The sequence below is a fragment of the Budorcas taxicolor genome, chromosome 23, assembly GCF_023091745.1.
Source record: "Budorcas taxicolor isolate Tak-1 chromosome 23, Takin1.1, whole genome shotgun sequence".
In the NCBI taxonomy this organism is placed as follows: domain Eukaryota; kingdom Metazoa; phylum Chordata; class Mammalia; order Artiodactyla; family Bovidae; genus Budorcas; species Budorcas taxicolor.
Window position 1 is genome coordinate 9,448,307 of NC_068932.1, and position 24,758 is coordinate 9,473,064.

Genomic DNA, 24,758 nt, shown 5'->3' on the forward strand with positions numbered 1-24,758 from the left:
CTGTCAGGTTTGAAGTCTAAATTCGAACCATCTTTCAGTCTAAGAACACCCATATTAAGAAATTAGATCTTAAAAGCTCTAAGTGGAAGACACAAAACAACTCTGGATCATTTTAGGCAACACAGAATTCTCATACAAAACCAAGTCATGAGCAACCTAAAGTGAGAAATGGCACATGGAAACAAACTACTGTGAAAGAGTTCACAATATAAAGGATAAGTAGAATTTCAAACAGAACAATCCAAAAACTGTATTATAATAGCATGCTCTAAATTCTGAAGACATAAAAGGGACTGAAATTCTAACAGAAGAACAAGCTATAGTGAAAACAGCTAAATCTGAAAAATAAATAGAACTTCTAAAGTTCACTTTTAATAGAATACAAACCCAATGGTTATGAGACTAAATATAGCCAAGCAAAGAAATGTTTTTTATAAGTTACCCAATGACTGATATCATTTTATGCATCAAAAAATTTTAATATATTGCCGAGTAAATTATAATACTAAAAGAAGAGAAAACTTAGGGCTTCCCTAGTGGCTCAGTAGGAAAGAATTCGCCTGTCAATACAGGAGACGTGGGTTCGACCCACACGCCATGGAGTAGCGAAGCCCATGTGCCCCAGCTACTGAGCCTGTGCTCTAGAGGCTGGCAGCTGCGACCACTGAGGACAGGCGCCACACCTCCTGAAGCCCGTGCCCTAGAGCCCGTGTTCCACAACAACCGAAGCTACCACAATGAGAAGCCTGCACACACGATTAGAAAACAGCCTCTGCCTCGCTGCAGTTAAAGACAAGCCCATGCAGCAAGGAAGACCCAGCACAGCCAAAAATCAATCAATAAAATTATTTCTTAAAAAAGAGGAAACAATTCTGCCAGTTAAACTATAACATGCTATCCCAATTTCAGATATTAAAATATAAAAAACTATAAGTAGTGTGTTTTAGAACTGATGAGATATGGTAGACACCTAGATGCTAAAACTATGGAAATGACTCAAAGTTAAGAGTTGAAGAAGTGTGTGTGTACACACACACATATTATATATATATATAGAGAGAGAGAGAAATCTTATACTCTGAATAGCAAGTAGACAGAAAATATAGATTAAATTACAAAGAAATACTGGGTCATAAGCAGAGTTCTCAAAAGCAACAAGAAGACTGACAGACAGTGGACTTCTAACTTTAAACTACTGAAAGGAAATATAATTCTGTTATCATCTAAAATAAAAACACAGAATGAACACATTTCACACAAAGAAAGAAGCTGCTGTACTCACAATCTCTGCTGAAAGAATTTTGACCTCAGAAACAAGGAAATTAAATCCAGAAAAGGCAGGTTGAAGAAGTAAAAGTGAACAAAAAAAGCGGCAAAGTGGATCTCTTAACAAGCAATGCCAATATAAAAAGAACAACTCATATCAAAGTAAAAAATAAGAGAAACTGTTGTCAGAAACATGTAAGAGAAGAGGGGAGTGATTCGTATTCAAGAGTCCTGAGAGCCCTGTCTTATTTGGTAAGAGGGGAGAAATGATTAGCTTAGACTTTTAAGATGAGTAGCTATGCTAAGGGTCTTCCCTGGCGGCTCAGATGGTAAAGAATCTGCCTGCGATGCAGGAGACCTGGGTTTGATCCCTGGGATAGGACGATCCCCTGGAGAAGGGGAAGGCTACTACAACAGGGAAAAGGGAATAAAAAGAAAAAGCACAGAAGTCCACTAGATTGGTAAATAAAAGGCACACAGTTAAGTGGTAACAATAAATCTGTCAGCTATCGAAATAAAAGCAAACTGACCCTATTCCTTATTAAAGAGTCTCATTTTGAATTTTTAAAAAATCTAGCAATATGTTCTCTTATGCAAAATTTAAAGCAAAAATCCAAAAAAAAAAAAAGAATAAATTGGTAAGATACGCAAGGCAAACATGTAACCAAAATACTTCTATCTATACCTATCTTTCTCTATGTATAATTCTATACAGCTTATTATATTACATATAATAGTAAAATTAATTCAAAGCCAGTTTTAACTAATGTAGCTTTATTTAACTTAGTGTAACAAAAATGTAGATGATCCACAGAATGTTAAATAGAGAAAAGTTCACTAATATAAAAGTCGTGACAGAGAAAGATGATCTATTTACATTGACAGTCCATATGGCAAGGAATTAAACTAGATTCTTACTTCACATTATACATTTTAAAAACAAGAGCATTTAAGGAGGTAGTGAGGGATTTGTAAACCAGATACACAAAATATAAATCATAAAAGAAAAAGACTCATGAACGAAACTACATTTAATTTAAATATTCATAAAAGAAGCTATCATAAAGTGAAAAGACAAGCCAGTCTAGAAAATATTTGTAATCATATTAAAACTTTATCAAAGAATTACTAAGAAAAGCGCAAATAATCCCAAAGAAAAACTGGCAATTTACAAGCAAGGAAACCTAAATCGCTAATCAACTTGCTACAAGATGCACAAATGTACCAGTAAGCGGCAACCACAAAACAATGAGATGATTCTTGCTCTTTAAATTGACATAAATCAACGTTACTGCCTGAAAAAGAGAAGTTTTGGGGAGGAGTATGTAAGGAAACAAACTATTTACTGATGAGAGTGAAAATGGGTATAACCACTTTGAAGAACTGGTGTAACACAGTAGTTAACACTAGTGATCCTAATGAAGTTGAAGATGGACACATCCCACAATCAAGTTGATGGTCACCTTCTGGGTGCCTACCCTGAACAAACATATAAGCGGAAGGAAATATGTACACGCAAGCCCGCTGCACACTGTTTAGAGACACAGCATACCTATTTCATCTATAAAGATGATGGAAGGCTGTAGCTTTATGGCAAGGGAGAAAACCGCAGCAGCCAGTTTCTGAGATTCTCCGTACCACTTATCCGTCAGTGTGGAAGGCTGAAGGTTAATAAATCGACAGCCTGCTTCTTTGGCTGTGGCCTTGGCAATCAATGTTTTGCCACAGCCTGGAGGCCCATAGAGAAGCACACCTGGAAATTAACACATTATTTTATTATCTCCTTTAAGAGAATGAGATTTGCTAGTTTATGGGATAGTCAACGTAATATTAATTCTGTTCATACTAAAATGCTTCATAAGATTCATTTCTATTTTTATTAATTTTTTCTTATAGTAGAAAGGAAGGTGCCACATCCTAAGTTTGTGTCAGTGATGACATCTACTTGGGGTTACAGCACCCTCGTGCTTCCTCCCTTCATCAAACAGTCCAGTTCAGGAGAACGATCTTTGTCTTCCACTAAGCTGGTCCCTGGTGCCAAAAAATGTTGGGGACTGCTGCTTTAGATCACATAATAAGGAAATACCTATATAACTTAGAAAAATTTGGAACCACCCTTAGTTTCAGATGATGCATTTAGATAAAAACCAGATTTACATAAGGCTGTTAAAGTACCCCTCATAATTTGGCATCTGCTATGCTAATTGGGATTTTAAACCAAGTCCAGTTGGTTAAGTCACCCAATTACCTAGCCTAAAAAAAAACCACTGATGAGAAAATTTCCTACATTCATTAGCATTGTGAAACTGAGACATAAAAACTCACAAAAGTTCATTCTTCACACTATAAACAATCTGCAAGAAGGTAGCGAAGAACTTAATAATCCAATTTCTACCTTACTCTTTTGATCTGGGCACAGATAAATCATTTGAAATTTTCTTTGGGGAAAACTTTCTCTTAATCACAATAAACTAAATGCATTTTGTTAGGGAGAAAAGAGCAGTTTTGCTGTTTCAGAAAATAAAATAAATACATAAAAAACAGATTTGTTGTTTTAGTTAATGAAAAAGTATGCGATTTTTGATAACTGTCATCCTCTATTGACCAGAAACAAAACTTTTCTACTTCATAAAAATGTACAGCTATTTGTTTCAATTTAATGCACTTTTTGATACAGCTGTAAAATTAGTTAAGATTATAAACAACTACAATTTATACATGTTGTTTTGATATTTTTAAAGACCCTACTCTTTTGAGAAATGTATTTATCTAATAATTTGATTTCAGTGTTGACTAACAACCTCGCTAGCTTTGATAATATAATAAAGAGAAGCTTCTACTAGATGGCAATAAATAAGCTACACTACAGAATTTATATCTGAAGCCACAGCAACACACCTCTATAGATCTCACTGTCAATTATCAAGAAAGCTACACTTGAATCGCCTTCAATAAACCTTAAACATGATCAATATGTGAATGATTTATAACAGAAGTACTGCATTTAAGGATGCATTTATAAATACTGTCGACTCTTGAGTTACAAGGCTTCTGCAGTTATTACTAACTAGGAATAAGAAAATATTCCCCTTAAAAATAAGTAACATTTAATTCCTTAATTTCTAGTTCATCCATTCACTATTCCTTCTAAAAAAACAAAAACAAACAAAAAAAACTATTGTAATCTAAAAGTAAATAGAAATACCAAAAGGGGGGAAAAAAAATCACTAGTATAGTGAAAAAACAAAAAGAAGTCTTATCTTCTTTTTGACAAAGACCCATATTTTTACTTTGAATCTTTTTTATCATTGACTTCCCTAATTTCATTTTCTTGTAATAAATATGAATTTGAAATAAAGGGATTATGTTGACATGTAATATCTATACAGGGGAAAAATTATCTAAATTTGGAAAGCTGAAGAATGAGCAATTATCTTAAAATAATTATTTATAAAACCATTCACTGGATCTCAGCAATCTCTTGAAAATCCAACTTCAAAAACGTCAGTTCTATAAAGGCAGAAAGTTTCCGTGTTCTCCAGACTTTTAATGTTTTCACAAATATAAACTTTTAATATACCTTTTGGAGGCTGTAGAAGCCTGGAATTTTCAAACAAATGCTTCTTTTTGATAGGTAAGATGACTGTATCTTTCAGATCTGTAATGACATCATCCAAACCTGCTATATCACTCCAAGTAACCTGGTAAAAGGTAAAGTCAGCATGAAATTTTACCACTAATGTATATTCACTGAAGTAAAAAAACAAACAAAAAAATCCCAAATGATAAGATTTGATTATACCTAAATAATAAGTTTAAAATGATCTATTAATGTAAGTATTCTTAAGCAATACTGAAATTATTAAACTACTGTGAGCTGCAAAAAGCAATTTAATAGTCAGCTGCTGCTGCTCCTGCTGCTGCTGCTAAGTCGCTTCAGTCGTGTCCGACTCTGTGCGACCCTGTAGCCGGCAGCCCACCAGGCTCTGCCGTCCCTGGGATTCTCCAGGCAAGAACACTACCTATTATTTAAAAAAAAAAAAACTAGGTCTGGCAGGGATCTAATAAACTGAAGTCATTCTGTTAAGAGGTAGCTGAGATTGACAGCTAGCTGAGACAGATAATTTAGCACTAGCTAATAGGAAGAGCTCACCAGGAGTGTGCCTAATTCAGACATGATGCCGTCAAACATAATAGCAAGGAGTTTAGAAACAAGGCCTAAACCCACCAAACTGGGCTTCCAAACTTTATCAATCAAAACGAAACTGTGTCAAAATTTCTATATTTATAAAGAGTAACAGGGGATATATGTATTCAAAACAGATACAGCTTGTGTATTTTTAAGCCTTCTGACTCAGCTTTAAAAAAAAAATGGAGGGAGTCAGGGGAGGGCAGTCAATAAACTAACTGAAAAACAAACAAAAACAACTTAGATTTGATTTAGAAGAGTAAAGGGGCTGGAAGTGGGGCTGGTCAAAAGCAATGTTTACAACAGATTTATTTATTTTCCATCATGAAGAAAAAAGGGAAAAATCATAGCCAGAACTGAAAAAAATCATCACTTATTATCACTGTAACTAATTTTCACTTATTTTCATTGTAACAAAGGATCCTCATTTCAAATGGAGGGTTAATTCTGGAAGGGCATGTATGTCTCTGTGAACAAAGATATTAATAGACATTGTACATTTTTATTTCCTAAATTTGGAGATAAGGGTATCATATTTCATTCTATTTATTTATACCTTTGTTATAAAATATTCACCCAGGATTTCAGAATTTATAAATTACATTAATCTGATGCTCAAAATAATCCTTTAGAAGTAAGAAGAGCAGATACTACACTGTCCCTGGATTACACATGAGGAAATTGAAACTCAAAAGAGTAAATAAATTTCCCAAGGGCATAAATGGAAAAACTGGGATTCAGAATCTTGTGCTATAATACTTTAGATTATAAAAATTTAGATTTCAACTTCAAGTCAAACATCAACTTACAGCAGTAATTTTACATGCCACAAAGGTGAATATATAAAAGTACAAGTTTAACTAAACAAATGTGTGCTAAAAAGGTTCCTACAAGTGGGCCTGAGACTATTACCCTTAGAGGAGGTAACAGCTGCATGCGCAGCTAGCCCTTCTTTCAGGAGCTTCCTCCATTCTCCAGATAAGAACAGCTTGCTGTGTCTAAACTGTGTAAACAGTATCTTTATGGTGGACACCTATTTTCCTTATGAGAGTCTAGAATTTTGATACATGTTAGGGAAATGGAACCAATCCCAATTAAAACTCTGGGCCCTAAGTCTCTAATGAGCTTCCTTCATGGAAAGCATTTGATATGTGTTCTCACAACCTTCTGATGAAAGAATTAAGTGCATTCTGTGTATTAAGTGCATTGGGAGAACTCCTGGGAGTTCGTCTGATTTCCTACAGACTTCACTACATGTCCCCTCTTTCTTTGCTGATTTTGTCTTATATCCTTTTGCTGTAGTATCTTATATTCATAAATATGACTGCACGGAATTCTGTGATTCCTCCTAGAGAATCATTAAACCTAGTCATGGTCTTTGGGACTCTTGACACAAAACGTTAGACCAAAAAGAATAAGATTAAGGATACATACATGCATGTTAAGAGGGTCTACCAGATGGGCAGCAATACTCATTTCATATTCTGAAAGCTTCACATTTTTCACACCAATTTGTTTCATTAACTTTTCTGCCTAGAAAGAAAAAACAAGCAACCTCCTTTAGTTTGATATTTAGACACTAGCACTTCAAAACATGTATCTGTGAAGTCTACAGAGCAATGAATAGACATGCAAGATTTTCCAGATATTCTACACCAACTGATTTCATCCTTCCCCACTGTTAAGTCCTTCGGTTAAAAAAAAAGACCCGAAAGTCGACTCTACAGAAACCAGGGCAATTTAAATCAGCTCCTGGGAAACGAGAAAATAGAGCACATGACTGAAGAAACATAATGCACGGCCTCTCAGTGCTGCAGTGAGACTCTAAGGTCCAATCAGATTTCTCTTTCCCAGGAAGATTACGACGACAGATGCAGATGAAGCCTTAAGACGAAAGATCAAGGAGTGCAGGGTATTAAGAACTGGACAAATGAAGTTTCTTTCCTTAAATTTGTAGAGTATCTGAAAACAGGTGTCTAACTTTCCTGAAATTACCCATATATCTACAGCAGGTGTTCTGACCTACCTAATTTTAGATTGTTCTCTGATGCCACCCTTTTACTTAAAGTCAATTCTTGAGGCTAGGCCACCAGACAATAAAAGTAATTTTGAATTAGGAGTATGCTTGCACATTTGGAGAAGGGAACGGCAACCCACTCCAGTATTCTTGTCTGGAAAATTTCAGGGACAGAGCCACCTGGCAGGCTACAGTCCACGGAGCCGTGAAGGGCCCCACAAGACTGAGCGACTAACACTTCCACTCCCACATATGTTCAGAGCTGGGCAAAACCAGCCTCACCCTGGAAGCTCTAGTAAAGCAACAAAGCTTTCAATTAAAATAAGGATACGGATAAACATTTACTGAATGTGCCATACATCATGCCAAAACACTCTGGATGGATTAACTCACTGAATTCTCAGAGAGATCCTATGAGGTAGGTACAATTTTTCCCCAAAACAGAAAAAGCAACTGAAGCTCAGGTCAGACTGTTATCTGTCTCAGTTTAAGTTAGCAAATGGAACAGACAACATGTGAGTCCAGGCAGTTCCAACTTGAGCCTATATTCTAACGGTCACATATATTATTTTGGTTTCCTCAATTACATGGTTAGTTTGTAGCCACTAGAGACAACATATTCACATTTCACTTAAGTGAATCTTTTTAGAAATGAAGGTGCCCTGATAAATCATTTACTTAGATTTTTGCTGTTACATTTTCCTAGAACACTTCTGATTATATATAATCTTGCTATTTGTCAGCAATATTGCTACTCTTAAAAATATTCATATCACACGGCATGATTATAGGTTAGCTACAGGATTAGGATGTGTGTTGATCATATCATAGTATGGCATTTTTTAAAAAGTGCTATGAACCAAATCATTTTTCCTCATTAGCCACCCTCTATAAACTTACTGTATTAATGGATAAAGCAGCCTTTTCCAGATTCTTCTCTTTCTTACAAATAACTTCTCTTTCACTGATTTCAAATGTGTCGGCTGTAAAAGGTATCCTATTTTCTGCACCTATAACCTATTTAGAGCATTTAACTCTTCTTTTTCACTGTACTTCTATAAATGAGAAGCCATCCCACACGTGTTCTTTTTAGGCCATGCTCTGAAACAGTGGTTCTCAATCAGGGGTGACTTTGTATCCCCAGGGGACATTTAGCAATGTCTGAAAATACCTTTGGTTATCACAACTTGGATGCTAATATTTCATTAAAAATTTTCACATTCATCTTAAAGTTTTGGAATTGTCGATATGCTACCCTCATAGAAAGGTTTGGTGTTTCCTCTTTTCCTACTCTCTAGGAAAGTTCATATAAAATTGTTATTATTGTTTCTTAAATCTTGCTAGAATTTGCCAGTAGAATTCTATGAGCTTGTAGTTTTCTTTATGGAAATATTTTTTCCAATATCGATGTATTTCATAGTTATGGAAGTATTATTCTAATTCCTAAGTCAGCTATGGTAATTCACAATTTTCTAAGTTTGTCTATGTAATTTAGGTTTTCAAACTGACTGATACAATTATTAACTGTCTTAATTTTTAAGGCCTACAGCACCTGCCATTGCACTGCCTTTTATCATTCTTAGTAACAGTTATTGGTAGCTTCCCTTTTTTCTTGATTGGTCTTACAGAAGTGTCCATTTTATCAGTCTTTTCAAATAGCCAACTTTTGGTAGTACTGAGTTTTTCTATTATATATCCATTTTCTATATTTCTATTCACTCTCTCATTATTCTACTTTTTACTAATTCATCCTATCTTTATTATCTCCATTTGTTCACTATCCATGGGTTTACTTTGTTAAAAGCATTTTCCTCAGCCCAGACTGGGTACTTACTTTACCAACTGTCTACCTTCTCTCTAATAAAAATACTCAAGAACAGCAACTCCCCTGTGCTGCGCTGGCTGCTCAGTCGTGTCCAGCACTTTGCGACTCCGTGGGCGGTAGCCCGCCAGTCTCCTGTCCACAGCATTCTCCAGGCCTAATACTGGAGTGGGGTGCCATGCCCTTTCCCAGGGTATCTTTCCATCCCAGGGATCGAACACAGGTCTCCCACATTGCAGGTAAATTCTTTACTGACTGAGGCACCAGAGAAGCCCAAGAATACTGGAGTGGGTAGCCTACCCCTTCTCCAGGGGATAGTCCTGACCTAGGAATGGAACCCGGTCTCCTTCATTACAGCCGGATTCTTTACCAGCTGAGTTACCAGGGAAGCCCCAAATTCTCCCTAAATACAACCTAGTATTTTAAGTTTAATTAAATTACAGTATCATTTCTATGTGTTCTTTTATCTAAGAGTTATTTAGAAATGGTCCCTACTCTCCAAACTTATTGGATATATCTAATGATCCTGGGATTTCTTTGGAAGGAATGATGCTAAAGCTGAAACTCCAGTACTTTGGCCACCTCACGCGAAGAGTTGACTCACTGGAAAAGACTCTGATGCTGGGAGGGATTGGGGGCAGGAGGAGAAGGGGACCACCCAGGATGAGATGGCTGGATGGCATCACGGACTTGATGGACGTGAGTCTGAGTGAACTCCAGGAGTTGGTGATGGACAGGGAGGCCTGGCGTGCTGCGATTCATGGGGTCGCCAAGAGTCGGACACGACTGAGCGACTGAACTGACCTGAATGATGTACACTGTACTGCAGTATAGCCAGTGTGTGCGTGTGCTTTGTCGCTCAGTCGTGTCTGACTCTTTGCGACCTCATGGACTGTAACCCGCCAGGCTCCGCTGTCCATGGAATTTTCCAGGCAAGAATACTTAAGTGGCTTGCCATTTCCTACTCCAGGGGATCTTCCTGACCCAAGGATTGAACCCGTGTCTCCTGTGTCTCTTGCATTGCAGGCAGATTCTTCACCCACTGAGCCATCAGGGGAACCCCTATAATAAATATGCTACCAGTAAAATGAAACTTCAGATTTTGCTTTATAAACCAGCATTTGGTTTAATGTCACAAATCTTATATGCATGCTTGGGAGATGCACTCAACATTTGTTTTGGGTACAATGTACAACATACAGGTACAGATAAAGCTTATTATTTGTTTAAACCTACATTCTCTAAAAATGTTTCATCTACCAATTATTGAAAGAAATGTTTAAAACCTTCCACCACGATGATGAATATGTTATTTCTCTCTGTAATTCTATATATTTTTGCTTTATGTATTTTAATGCTACATTAATAGATGCACATAATATAGAAATGTTATATTTCTTGGTGAATTGAATTTTTAATCATCCTATAGTGAACCTCATTTTCTCTATTAATATTTTTACCTTAAAGTTAATTTTTGTTCAACCAGCTTTCTTGATGCTTTATGTGCATGTTTCAACTTATGTTAAATACAACTTAAATTTCTTTTTCTAAACCATAACTACAGCTTTGTCTTTAGTTACATACATACAGTCTTTGGGGGTCAAAGAATATCATCTTGGAGGCTTTGATGGGAATATCATCTCTGAGGCTCTCTGTCTTTGATTGGCACTATGCTTTGTACTCTGACCTCCTCTGGATCATAAAAACAGAAGCTCTAATTTTGTACGTTTAGCAAATTCCACCAATTGTAAAAGTCAGCCATCAAACTCCATTTACCTTTCTGAATTTTTGCTTTATGTTTTTTATCTGCATATTTTACTTTCTTGCAAGCTCATGAACGCCTTTATATCAGTTAGAATATGTGGACTGCTTAGTCATTTTCATCAGGAGGGTCAGTCCAGGTACTTATCATACCGACCTATTCATTCTCCACTTGGTGTGCACCATCTTCCTACCCCCAAATGAAGGTTTACTCTTCAGCCGATTATTTATATTATATAACAGCTCCTTTAGAGACCTCCCAGTCACTAGCATCTATTGTAGTGACATATTACATATGCTTTCAACAGATATTTGAATGTATAAATCCTAATGGTTGAAGGAGCAAAGTGGAAAAGTGATTTGGTAAGAAAAACCCTCAAATTTTACTGTGGGAAATTCTTAAAGAGATGGGAATAACATATCACCTTACCTGCCTCCTGAGAAACCTGTACATAGATCAAGAAGCAACAGCTATAACCAGAAATGGAAAAACGGACTGGTTCAGAATTGGGAAAGCAATAAGACAAAGCTGTATTGTCACCCTGCTTACTTAACTTATATGCAGAGTACATCATGTGAAATGTCGGGCTGGATGAATCACAAGCTGAAATCAAGACTGCCAGAAGAAATAACAACATCATATATGCAGATGGTACTACTCTAATGGCAGAAAGCCAAGAGGAACTAAAGAGCTTCTTGATGAGGGTGAAAGAGGAAAGTGAAAAAGATGGCTTTAAACTCAACATTAAAAAAACTAAGATCATGACATCCAGTCCCATCACTTTGTGGCAAACAGAAGGGCAAAAAGTGGAACCAGTGACAGATTTTCTTTTCTTGGGCTCCAAAATCACTATGGATGGTGACTGCAGTGATGAAATTAAGACACCTGCTCCTCGGAAGGAAAGCTATGACAAACCTAGACAGTGTATTAAGAAGCAGAGACATCACTTTGCTGACAAAGATCCGTATGTATAGTCAAAGGTATGGTTTTTCCAGTAGTCATGTACAGATGTAAGAATTGGACTCTAAAGAAGGCTGAGAGCTAAAGAATTGATGCTTTCAAACTGTGGTGCTTGAGAAGACTGTTGAGAATCCCTTGGACAGCAAGGATATCAAACCAGTTAACCCTAAAGGAAATCAACCCTGAATATTCATTGGAAGGACTATGCTGAAGCTCCAATACTATGGTCACCTGATGCAAAGAGCCGACTCACTGAAAAAGATCCTGATGCTGGGAAAGGTCACAGGTAAAAGAAGAGGGCGGGAGAGGATGAGACAGACAGCATCACTAACTCAATGGACATGAATCTGAATAAACTCTAGAAAGACAGTGAAGCCATGTGTGCCACAGTCCATGGGGTCACAAAGAGTAGGACACAACTTAGGGACTCAGCAGCCACACACCAGTGGCCCTGGGGCTTACCCTATCTTACCAAGACTCGCTGCCCCAATGAGTCCAATTCCTTAAGGGCATCTGATGAGCAATCTCCAAAGACTGTTGGGATTCTCTGGTTGCTCAGACAATAAAGAATCTGCCTGCAATGTGGGAGACCTGGGTTCAGTCCCTGGGTTGGGAAGATCCCCTGGAGAAAGGAATAGCTACCCATTCCAGTATTCTTGCTGGAGAATTCCATGGACAGAGGAGCCTGGCAGGCTACACAGTCCACGGGGTTGCAAAGAGTCAGGCACAACTGAGCAACTTTCACTTTCTTTTTGGCTTCCCTGGTGGTTCAGTTGGTAAAGAGTCTGCCTGCGAGGTGGGAGACCCGGATTTGGTCCCTGGTTCAGAAAGATTCTTTGGAACAGGAAATGGCAACTACTCCAGTATTCTTGCCTGGAGAATCCCATGGACAGAGGATTCTTGTGTACTATAGTCCAAGGGATCACAAAGAGTTGGACATGACTGAGTGACTAACACAAAGACTAATCCTTCCCCTGCCATTTACACCTACAATTTCAACAGCTCCATGAATATTTTCCCTTGGATTCCTACCACCAACACAATCTCAATATGCCCAAATCAAACGTCATCTTCTCAAGTACTTGCCCCATCTATAGATTCTAAAACTCTATAAAAGACACCATGAGTCTGAGGATTCCAGACCAATCTCAGATTCACCTGTAAGACGTACCTTTTCTCGTCATCACAAACTCCTTCGAACATTTACCTACTTTACCCATTCCACTTCTTTTGTCACTCCTTTATTCTAGGTCTTTGCCAGCATTACTTGTCTATAACCAACATATCTTGGTTCTAGTTTCCTTTGTCAGTGACATATTTGCACTTGCCAAGGGCATTTGCCTTCTGTCCCTGAGAGGACTGAATCCTGTGCTGCCACAGCTGTTGACCTTCGACATGCCCTGCAGGGAATCTAGGGTTGAGAATGAGGCATTCTGTGCTCCAGAGAAACTGCTGGAACAGGTCTTCAGACAGTTACTTTCAGGAACTGCTATCTTCTCGGGCTCCAAAATCACTGCAGACGCTGACTGCAGCCATGAAATTAAGACACTTGCTCCTTTGAAGAAAAGCTATGACCAATCTAGAAAGCATACTAAAAAGCAGAGACATTACTTTGCCAACAAAGGTCTGTCTAGTCAAAGCTTTGGTTTTTCCAGTTGTCATGTATGGATGTGAGAATTGGACCATGAAGAAAGCTGAGGTGCCTAAGAATTGATGCTTTTGAACTGTGGTGTTGGAGAAGACTCTTGCGAGTCCCTTGGACTCCAAGAAGATCAAACCAGTCAATCCCAAAGGAAATCAGTCCTGAATATTCATTGGCAGGACTGATGCTGAAGCTGAAGCTCCAATACTTTGGCCATCTGATGTGAAGAACTGACTCCTTGGAAAAGACCCTGATGCTGGTAAAGATTCAAGGCAGGAGAAGAGGACGAAAGAGGATGAGATGGTTGGATGGCATCACCAACTCGATGGACATGAGTTTGAGCAAGCTCCAGGAGTTGGTGATGGACAGGGAAGCCTGGTGTGCTGCAGTCCATGGGGTCACAAAGAGTCCAACACAACTGAGCAACTGAACTGACCTGAACTGATCTTCGGATCTCCTCATATTTAGAAAAGCACTAAGTAAGTCCCCTCATGGTGACATCACCTCCTTGGAACCAGTAGCAAAATCTTTTTGTACAAAAAGTGCTTGACTGCATGAACACTCCTTCACCAAAATCATATATATTGACCTACCTTGCCTGACCCCTTTATAAACAGCAGTTTCTCAGAGGTATCTGAGGTGTTGTCTCCCAGGCTGCAGTCTTCATTTTGTCCCAAATAAAACTTAACTAGCAACTCTCATGTTGTGCATCTTTTAAGCTGACAGTTATGGCAACTGATGAAAATACCCAGAGTGGACTTCTTTCCTTTGCCTGAACTCTCTGAGAAATGGAGCCTTGGTACCAGAAGTGGCTCCCTGTACCCATCCACCTCCCCAGGTAAATAAGACATATTTCCTGTCCCCTTAACAAAATCAACTCCATTCCTCATAACTTCTTTAATAGAAAATCACATCACACTTTCCTTAAGCAATCATGAACTAACTGTCCTTTATTAGTATTCTGTAGATTGGCAAACATAAACACCAATGATCATTTCTAAAAACAACTGCTTTCTTATAGAGGACATCTCAGGATGGCATTGAACATTATTTATTAATAGTCCAAAATCTCTAGTTTCTTTGTAAAAGAAAGTTAGTGTTCAGTAATTAATATTTCTGAATCTTATTTTTTTTCATAAAACAAAATTGTATATAACTGAAGGATCCTTCCTGGGACTAGTTAATTGCCTTTATAAAAAAAGAGGAAAGAATGAAATTCCAGAGTTCCAAATCAACTTGTTACACATCTATATAAACCCACAGTGTCCTGGCAAACAACATGGTTTCATTTTCTGTCTCATCTTAGAGCTAGAATCCTGATTCATTTCAGCAGAAATTCCACAGGCAACAGGAAAGACTGTGGCATTAAAATATTCATTTACACTTTTGCGGCAGTTCAACAGTAGTTCTGGGAAAGCTTGCAAACCATACACGGTTGAAAGCATCATAAGTGGGTGCTAAGACTCAAATGGGAAAAAGGAAAAAGAGAGAAAAAGTAGAAAGAAAAACCTCTGGGGAGCGCCAGGGGTATTTAAATGAACCATAAGAATGACAACAATATTTAAACCCCCTTTTTTAAAAGGGGGATTTTTCTTTTTTGACTTAAAATATTTCACTCTGAACAGATTTACGCCAGCTGTCAATGAAAAAAATGTCACTAATACACTGTGAACATCTTTTACAATGTATATCCATGCCCTTTTTCTTTTTCACATGGTGAACTTCAACCTAGCAATTATTACAACATATGTTATAGTCTAAAGCTCAAAAAATTTTTAGCAATTTTGAAACTGAATTGCATACAAACCAAATAAAATTTACATTATAACAAGCATTTCCACCTAGGACTGAGGGGACACTTGAGCCTTCCACATTGATCTCAGGGCCTTTTCACCAGGTGCTTTTCTAAGTCATCAAGGTTATCTTTACCCTCACTTTCAGTCTCCTTTTTAGGCTCTGGTTCTGTCTCTGGTATTTCCTGTGCTGATGTGGTTGTGGGAGCAGCTACGAATGCAAGGGTCATAACACATGCAGTAGTGGTGGCTACAGCCTTCTCCGTTCTGAATCATTATTTTATTTGGAAATGACCTAGCTATTCAATAACTTCCATCGCAATAGTTTAGCACAACCCATCAGCTCCTGTGACCAGCAGAAAACCTTTCTGTAAGATAAGTGCTTGATTGCATGAACTCCCCCTTCAGCAAAATCATGAACACTGACCTTGCCCCCACCACTTTGGAGCAGTTTCTCAGAGCTATCTGAGGTGCTGTCTGCTGGCCTGTAGTCCTCATTCTGCCCCCAATAAAATTTAACTCATAACTTTTATAGTAAATCTTTTTCAAGTTGACACTGATTCCAATCCCTGTTATATGCTACAGTAAGGTGAATTATTCATAAAACATTGCTGTAAACATCACCTAAAATCTTTAATATACGATGGAGAAAAAGAATAGTCTCTTTAGCAAGTGGTGTTGAGAAAGTTGGACAGTTGCATGTAGATCAATCAAGTTAGAAAAGATGCTCACACCATACAGAAAATAAACTTAAAATGGCTTGAAGACCTAAATACAAGACATGATACCATAAAACGCCTAGAAGAAAGCATAGGCAAAACAATCTCTGACATAAATAATAGCAATGTTTTCTAAGGAAATAAATGGGACCTAGTCAAACTTATAAGTGTTTCCTTGATACCTCAGTTGGTAAACAATCTCCCTGCAATATAGGAGACCCTGGTTTGATTTCTGGGTCGGGAAGGTTCACTGGAGAAGGGATAGGCTACCTACTCTAGTATTCTTGGGCTTCCCTTGTGGTCCAGCTGGTAAAGATTCTGCCTGCAATGCAGGAAACCTGGGTTTGATCCCTGGGTTGGGAAGATACCCTGGAGAAGGGAACGGCTATCCACTCCAGTATTCTATGGACTACACAGTCCGTAGGGTTGCAAAGAGTCGAACACAACTTCTACAGTCAAGCTTTTGCACACCAAAGGAAACCATAAACAAAATGAAAAGACAATTTATAGACTGGGAGAAAATATTTGCAAACAATGCTACTGACAAGGGCCTAGTTTCTAAAATATACAAATAGCGTATGTGATTCAGTAACAACAACAAAAACAAAACAACCCAATCCAAAAATAGGCAGAAGTCCTAAACAGACATTTCTTCAAAGACATACAGATGGCCAATAAGCAGATGAAAGGACATTCAACACTGCTAATTATTAAAGAAATGCAAATCAAAACTACAATGAGGTTATCACTTCACACCAGTAAGAATGGTCATCATCTAAAAAGTCTACAAATAGTAAATGTTGGAGAGGGTATGGAGAAAAGGGGACCTTCCAACACTGTTGGTGGGAATGTAAACTGGTGCAACCACTATGGAGGACAGTATGGAGGTTCCTTAAAAAACTGAGAAGTATCATAGGATCCAGCAAGCCCAGTTCTGGGGATATATCAGGAGAAAACTATGATTCAAAGAGGTACATGCACCCCAGTGTTCACAGCAGCACTATTTACAACAGCCTGGAGGGAACCTACAAGAACTGGAAGCACCTGTAAGTCCATGGACAGATGAATGCATAGAGAAGATGGGTGAAGTACATATTAACACTGGAATACTACTCAGCTATAAAGAAAAATGAAATGATGCCATTTGCAGCAACATGGATGGACCCAGAGATCATGGTACTAAGTGAAATAAGTCAAACAGAGAAAGACAAATATCATATGATATCACTTATATGTGGCGTCTAAAATATGATACAAATGAACTTATTTACAAAACAGGAACATTTCACATGTCACACAAAGTAAAATGTATACCGTTACTGAAGATAAAATTTTTTGTTTAGTGTGTTGAAAAATTTTACCTAGATCCCTTCATTTATAAGCTGAAAAATTATTCTAAGTAGGATATTCATTAAAAATACTGTAATATTTTTATTCTTCACTTTTTCCCCTAAGTTGCCTACACAGTTGAAAAGGATTTAACAAAAAATACCTTTTTAGGAATAATGAAATTAAATATTATATAAAAACATTTCCACATGGGTCTTATAGAATTTGTCATTAATTTATAATTCTACTATATCCTTAGTGTTATGAAAAAGTATTTGTTAGCTACAAGAAAAATGATCCTCAAACATTTCAATCATACCTGTTTCTGGGCTTCTACTTTTTGCTTTCTGGTTGGATCAATTGCATCTACCATCCATTTAATTGTAAAGTATGTTACTGCACCAAATATTGTCAAACGGAAAATTAAACCAACAACTTCATTCCGACTCAAGGGACGAGAAAAGGTTTCAGCATGTACCATCTTGATTGTTAACCTTAAAAAACAAATAGAAATGTCAGTAGATAACAACTAGATTCATTAAAATTGGGAGACTGATAGGTAGCATAAACTAAACAAGAAAAGCTGACTTTTAGTCAAAGTCAACATTACCTACCTTGTAAGTGTTTTAGTTTGGGAGAAATGGATTTTTAAATGTTAAGTAAACAAACACATTTTAAGCTCCTCTTGGAAACAAGCTTATTTATTAAATTTTTAAATAAACTTTCCTAAAAGTTCATATAATTTAAAGCACAGAATAATTCTATTGAAAAATGCAGTAAATGTCTTAAAGTATTTACTCTTTTAAAGAACTTTTAAGTAACTATTTCAGGGAATCTAGATAAATAATGACTATAATACTCACACAACTGAAACAAGGCAGCCAAACAATGAAATACTTTACTAATGTAATGGTATACGAGGTAATTTCTGAGTAAAATTCAAACTGTGAACTGACTTATTGTTCCCTCATACTTACTTTTAAAGGTTTCCAAAGCCTGCTAAAATTTATACATGCCATTTCTCAATTCACAAGTGAGATGAAATTGTTGGAGCCATCTTACTATTTCCAACAACCTAGCTATGTAAGAAACAAGCAGAATCTTCAAAATATTTGAGCCACAAAAATACAGCTCTCACCCAAGATAAAGAGGAAAAAAGGAGGCAACATGCCTATTTTTACACATATACCTAAGCAGTTACATCAACCACAGCTTGGCCTACAGGAGGCATGCACACTTATGTCAAAGGCAATGACCATCCAATAAAATAAGCTTTAGGGATGATGTGACTATCACGTTTTTAGAGAGAGAATCTTGGCTTCAAATAACGCCATTATACTCTCTCCACAAGGCATGTGCTGACTACTATGTGATTTGGGGGGGTGGGGAATGTATATTTTGCATTCGTGTGAAAAGGAATAATCCAAAATCTGTACTCAGAACAACAGGTGAAAACTGGGTTCTTCATAGGCTAATTTATGGTCATTCCAGCTCTAGAATTATTGTTTCTATTCTCACTAGTACTATTTAGTTAAAGATTTTCTTCAGTCATTCCAACAGACTTGGTGTCAGACTATTGAACAATTTCCAAAAGAAAACTCAAGGATTCCAACCTTCTGCATCACTAGGAGACATTCACTTCACAACAATACATTATTTAATTCAAACTTAACAACTGGGTTTAAATTAAATAACTGAAAAACCTTTATTTTGGATAAAGACATTTTGGCCTAGGGATATTAAGTGACTCAATTCGTACAATAAAGCACTTATCAAGCATGTGTATATATTACCTACTGTATTTTGAGTATACAATAATAGCTAAGACACACTTACTTTACTCCAGGAATGCACAGTCCATTATTATCTTATTAAAAACTAAGCTAGAATAATCAACCCCCCCTCTCCAACAACAACAAAAAGAAGAAGCTAGAGAGAAGCCATATAGTGAAAATCTCTTATGAAACAAATCAAAGTGTGCTTTCTATCATCAGCATGGATTTCTAAAATGGGTTAACAATACACTCCTTCTTATAGTAAGTGGAAAAACTGTCTTCCCTAGTCTTTATTCCAACACAGTAAATTTGAAAATTCAGTTGGAACATGGGATATCATTATGTGGGAGCATTATTCACAAATGAAAATAAAACAAGAGGCAAAATTAAGATTTATTAGCTTAAACTGCTGCTGCTGATGCTAAGTCACTTCAGTCGTGTCTGGCTCTGTACAACCCCATAGACGGCAGCCCACCAGGCTCCCCAGTCTCTGGGATTCTCCAGGCAAGAATACTAGAGTGGGTTGCCATTTCCTTCTCCAATGCATGAAAGTGAAAAGTCAAAGTGAAATCGCTCAGTCATGTCCAACTCGTAGCGACCCCATGGACTGCAGCCTACCATACTCCTCCGTCCATGGGATTTTCCAGGCAAGAGTATTGGAGTGGGCTGCCATCGCCTTCTCCATTAGCTTAAACTGCTGCTGCTGCTGCTGCTGCTAAGTCGCTTCAGTCATGTCTGACTCTGTGCAACCCCATAGACGGCAGCCCACCAGGCTCCCCTGTCCCTGGGATTCTCCAGGCAAGAACACTAGAGTGGGTTGCCATTTCCTTCTCCAATGCATGAAAGTGAAAAGTGAAAGTGAAATCGCTCAGTTGTGTTGGACTCCTAGCGACCCCATGGACTGCAACCCACCAGGCTCCTCTGCCCATGGGATTTTCCAGGCAAGAGTACTGGAGTGGGGTGCCATTGCCTTCTCCGTGGCCTTCTAGTGATATTCAAATAAAATGTTCTCAAAAGTTTGAGTTAGCAGTGATAAAACTGCCATCTACTGGATGGTCACTGAAATACATGAACTAGGACTACTATCAGTATACCACAGTCAACGAGGTAACAATTTTTAAACCTATCAGAAAAACCAAGACAAAGCCTGTGCTAACCATATATTTTCCTATAATTAAACTATTAACTGCAACAGAGTACTCTGGACCTAGTCACTTCTAAAAGGGATCCTTCTTCTAAAGTGACTTCAAAATCCTGAAATGAAAGTGAAACTTCTACTTGTAGGTTTTAACTGTGTATTTGATTATACACTCATCTAACATTCATATGACACTGATATGCCTGCAATGTAAGGCTGTTATGGTAACAATACCACTGCAGCAGAATATATAATTAAAGTTGCACATGCATACAACACTATGGGCTGTATTTCAATTTTGTATGAACATTAGGATCAATACACAAATATCCACATAAACACGGATGATGTCATGTACAACTAAGATATATGGCAAAACACCGTAATTCAGAGTTATTTGTTAGGCAAATATAACAACATATAGCTTCATTATAAAGAGTTCTCCATTTCAGGGTAGTAAACTTTAAAATCGTACCACCTCCTCAATAAGCAGTTTACTGGCAGGTTAAGGTACAAGAGTATTCATGCTACAGCATTTCTCTAATTCACTGCAGTGTTTTACAAAGTTTTTCTCAACCCCAGACGTCCCAATTTCGCAGACATCAAGGCCCTATGAACACTGCCTGGGACAAAGAAAGCCTGCCAACATTCACATACAGGACGGATTATTAACAGCACCATCTTCCGCGAAAGCGTGCCCAGGCCTGAAGAAGCACCTCCACTTTTGCACTAGGTGGTGGCAGTGCCTGTGCGACAATCAGACCCGGTTCGTTCTGGCCGCCTTTCCCTAGGACCCCAGTTCTGAGGTCGCCCGGAACGATCCTCAAGCCACCGCAGCGACCAGGCTGCCTAGAGATTCCCTGGAAAGGGCCTACGTCTTGGGGGCAGCGCTAACGGAGACTTACGGGCCTAGGCCGGGCCGGGAGCCAACGCGAAGCCCGGGATGCCCTTGGAGGTTAATCCGGTGGATAGGAAGGGCTACGGGAAGCAGAGGGGCGACAATGAGGTGGGGCGTGAAAGGACGGCGAGGCGACCCGAGACTGGCGTCCCAGCTCCGCGCAGGTCCCTGAAGGAGCTCAGCGGGACCCATCGCCCGGCCTACGAAGCCCCGCGGGAACCCGCTACTCACCTCCTGGGTTGAAACAGCGGCCGCAGGAGCCCTTACCAGCCTTTGCACAGGAAGGAAACGCCGCCTGGGAAAGAACACTTCCGGCCGGAGTAGCGGCCCGCCCCCTCGGACGGAGCATGCGCCGCCGTGCCGCGTGCTTGAGGGGGCGTGTTTCCGGCTTGTAGAAGTGGTGGGGGGATTCGGCGGGTGCGAGGTCCCTCAGCAGATGTGTAACCTGCTGTCCGCTGAAGCGAACCTCTGCGTTTAGTTGAGTATCAGAGATAGAACTGGGGCAGGCGCTTGTCACGTAAAGTCCCTGCCCTGCTCACAGCTCCTGTCGCAACACTGACAAATCCGGGAGCCTTCTTGAGAGTGCAAAGAAATGCTCAGTATTCTGAGTATTCAAAGAAGTTCTTTTTCGACTTCTACTTGAGCCTTACCTCGGCCCTTCACCGTCCCCCTGGCTCCCAAGCCCCGGTGCAAACCCACACGCTGCTGTTCTGTCCTTTAGCCAAAGCTCTAACGCGCATGGCCAACCCCCAGCCCTCACCATCTGTCTTTCAGTTTTAGGGTGAGCTCACCCACCTCCCCCTCGTCTGCGCAGACAAACACCTGGGGGTGGCGCCTTAAAATCTTGCTGCGAAAGGATTCTGTAGCCTACCCGGGCAGGCCTGATAGCAGGGACTAAAAAGGGCATCTGTAACAGGTTTTGCATTTCGGTGACTTCCCTTTTACTTTTCCCCTTCCCCTTTCCAGAATGAGACGTGGTGAAAAAAGGTCCCCAGGGAGCAAATCTGAAAGCCGGCTCCTCCAGAACACAGACTGCAGGGGCCGAGACGACTTTAGACACTGGTCCCCAGGTATACCAGCATCACTTCCTTCAGACTGAGGTGTTGAGACTAAGAAGGAATGGAACAGTTCCTCTTACTAACCTCCTTGGAAGGCAGTTTGTGCCTCTCTAGACAGCATCCTTGATGGCTAAAATTCAACAGCCTGATTGTTGAATCTAGTGAATGCAAGCTTGTGATATTGTGAGGATAATAGCTACAGTTTACCGAATGTCTACTTATTGGCAGGCATATTGTCAGGCGATATGTTTCTGTGGGAGCCTCTGGAAGGCTACAGTCCATGGGGTCGCAAAGAATCCGAAAGGACTGAACTCAGAGAGATTTCTATGCTTCACACCCATAACCTAAATTCCTCAAAATCCTCAATCCTCTAAAATAGCCATTTTATTTATTATTTATAGATGAGCATATTTTAAAGCTTAGATAAACTTTCCTAAGTTCATGCACCTAATGACTGACAAAATTTCATTGGGACCTAGATCTGATTCAAATCCTACACTTTACATTCTCTCTTTGAAGTAGTAATTTAATATCAGTTAAATTTTAAAATCAAGGTGAATGAGGTAAGACCATGACATGATGAAATCTTAATTAAGACTTTAAAGAGTAACGAAGGGATGACAGGAATATAATGAATATTTTAAAACTATGATTGAATTTATTGACGAATCAGTGGGGGCCTTAGAATCTAATACTGTAAGTGGTCCATGCTTTACATCGATGCCTTTTTGCCTGTATTTTTGTTTACAACCATAAATAAATTCTTTAAAAAAAGATATGAAGCTGAGTTTGGAAGTGCTAGACTGATTGATTATTTAGAGAGGGTAATAAGACTCGGAGAACTACAGAATGGTTATGAGACCAGGATAATATTTACCAAAAAACACAAGCCATGTGTTCAGCAGTCTTGGAAGAGATTCTCCACTGGATCCCTGGGATTATCCTCAATGTGAGTCATTGCTTGGGCTGCTCATAGGAGAGTTCCTTGACAGAGCTAAAAGGTAGACGTTATCGAAGGAAAGAACTTTAGGTTTTGTGGCCCGTGAGGATAATCATACCCATTGGTAAGGAAAATGAGCTGAGACATTCAAGGTGGTGATAGATTTCCATCATCCAGTGAATGAAACTGGGTCAACTAAGGCCCCCACTTGCCTTGCTTTAATAACCAGGATAACCAGCCTACCCAGTTTGTCTGACATTAAGGGGGTTTCTAGGACATAGAACTTTAAATGCTGGAAATACAGGGAAAGTCTCCAGCAAACCATGAGGAGCTGGTCACCCTACTAGGGACATCTAAATGAAATCTAGAACCAGGTGGAGCTATCAGTATGGCTGCATCTAGGCTCAAGTCATCTGCTTAATATCTGGGGTACGGTTGCACAGGAAAGGTAATTGTTGGATAAGTTAATTAAGGCTGACTGTAAAGACTCTAGTCGCTTCAGTTGAGTCCAGTTCTTTGCAAACCCCTGAACTGTAGCCTGCCAGGCTTCTCTGTCCATGGGTTTCCCCAGGCAAGAATACTGGAGTGGGTTGCCATTCCCTTCTCCAGGGGATCTTCCCAACCCAGGGATCAAACCCCGGTCTCCTGCATCACAGGCGGATTACCACTGAGCCACCTGGGAAGTGTCAAGAGTCTACATGCCCCAAATAAATATTGCTGCTCATGCCTTTTTCCAGTGGTTTTACTATAAACTGAGTACCTACATCTCTCCTTTTTTGGATCTGATTTTCATTTAGCAAATCCTTAGGAAGGCTTCTATGTCTGGGACCTAAGACATCAAATTACTGCCTTCCCTTAAACCATGCACATTCATTTCCAGCAATCACTAAATCAGCTATATTCTTCCAGAACAGAGCTGAGTGAACATATGCTTTTCATCCCAGGATAGCTTTATATAATCCCTGGCAGCACAAAGCACCATATTTGGCCCTCAGTAGGGGCTCAATAAATAATTCACTATGTGTAATATTAATCAGGAAATTATAACAACAGATTTTTGGTAGGCCTTCTGAGTCTTCCCTCTGTGATTGTCAGAATCAAGATATTAAAAATAGTTACTAAATTTACTGCAAAAAGTTTTTGTTTATTTTATCTTTTGTGATTAGTTATTAATATTTTCTATTTCTTTGTTTTAGTTTTGAAAAGTTATACTTTTCTAAGAATTTCTCCATTTCTTCCAGGTTGTCCATTTTATTGGCATATACTTGCTGGTAGTAGTCTCATGATCCTTTGTATTTCTGTATCATCTATTGTAACTTTTCCTTTTTAATATTATTGATTGAGTCTTCTCCATTTTTTCTTGATAAGTCTGGCTGATGTTTTGTCAATTTTGTGTATCTTCTCAAAGAAACAGCCTTTAGTTTTATTTATCTTTGCTATTATCTCCTTC

The 24,758-nt window shown here is 38.8% G+C and overlaps 1 protein-coding gene across 1 annotated transcript in view; it reads right to left on the minus strand.

Annotated features, from left to right (window-relative positions):
• Positions 1–21,619, minus strand: part of ATAD1 (ATPase family AAA domain containing 1) — a 39,483-nt gene extending 17,864 nt beyond the window's left edge. The window contains exons 1-5 of the mRNA XM_052660898.1: positions 21,542–21,619; positions 17,819–17,993; positions 6,890–6,988; positions 4,847–4,967; positions 2,819–3,019 (exon numbers count right to left, since the gene is read on the minus strand). Coding sequence (XP_052516858.1) covers positions 2,819–3,019; positions 4,847–4,967; positions 6,890–6,988; positions 17,819–17,980 — 583 coding nt within the window. The 5' untranslated portion in view covers positions 17,981–17,993; positions 21,542–21,619. The remainder of the gene's footprint in view (positions 1–2,818; positions 3,020–4,846; positions 4,968–6,889; positions 6,989–17,818; positions 17,994–21,541) is intronic.
• Between the last annotated feature and the right edge of the window lie 3,139 nt (positions 21,620–24,758).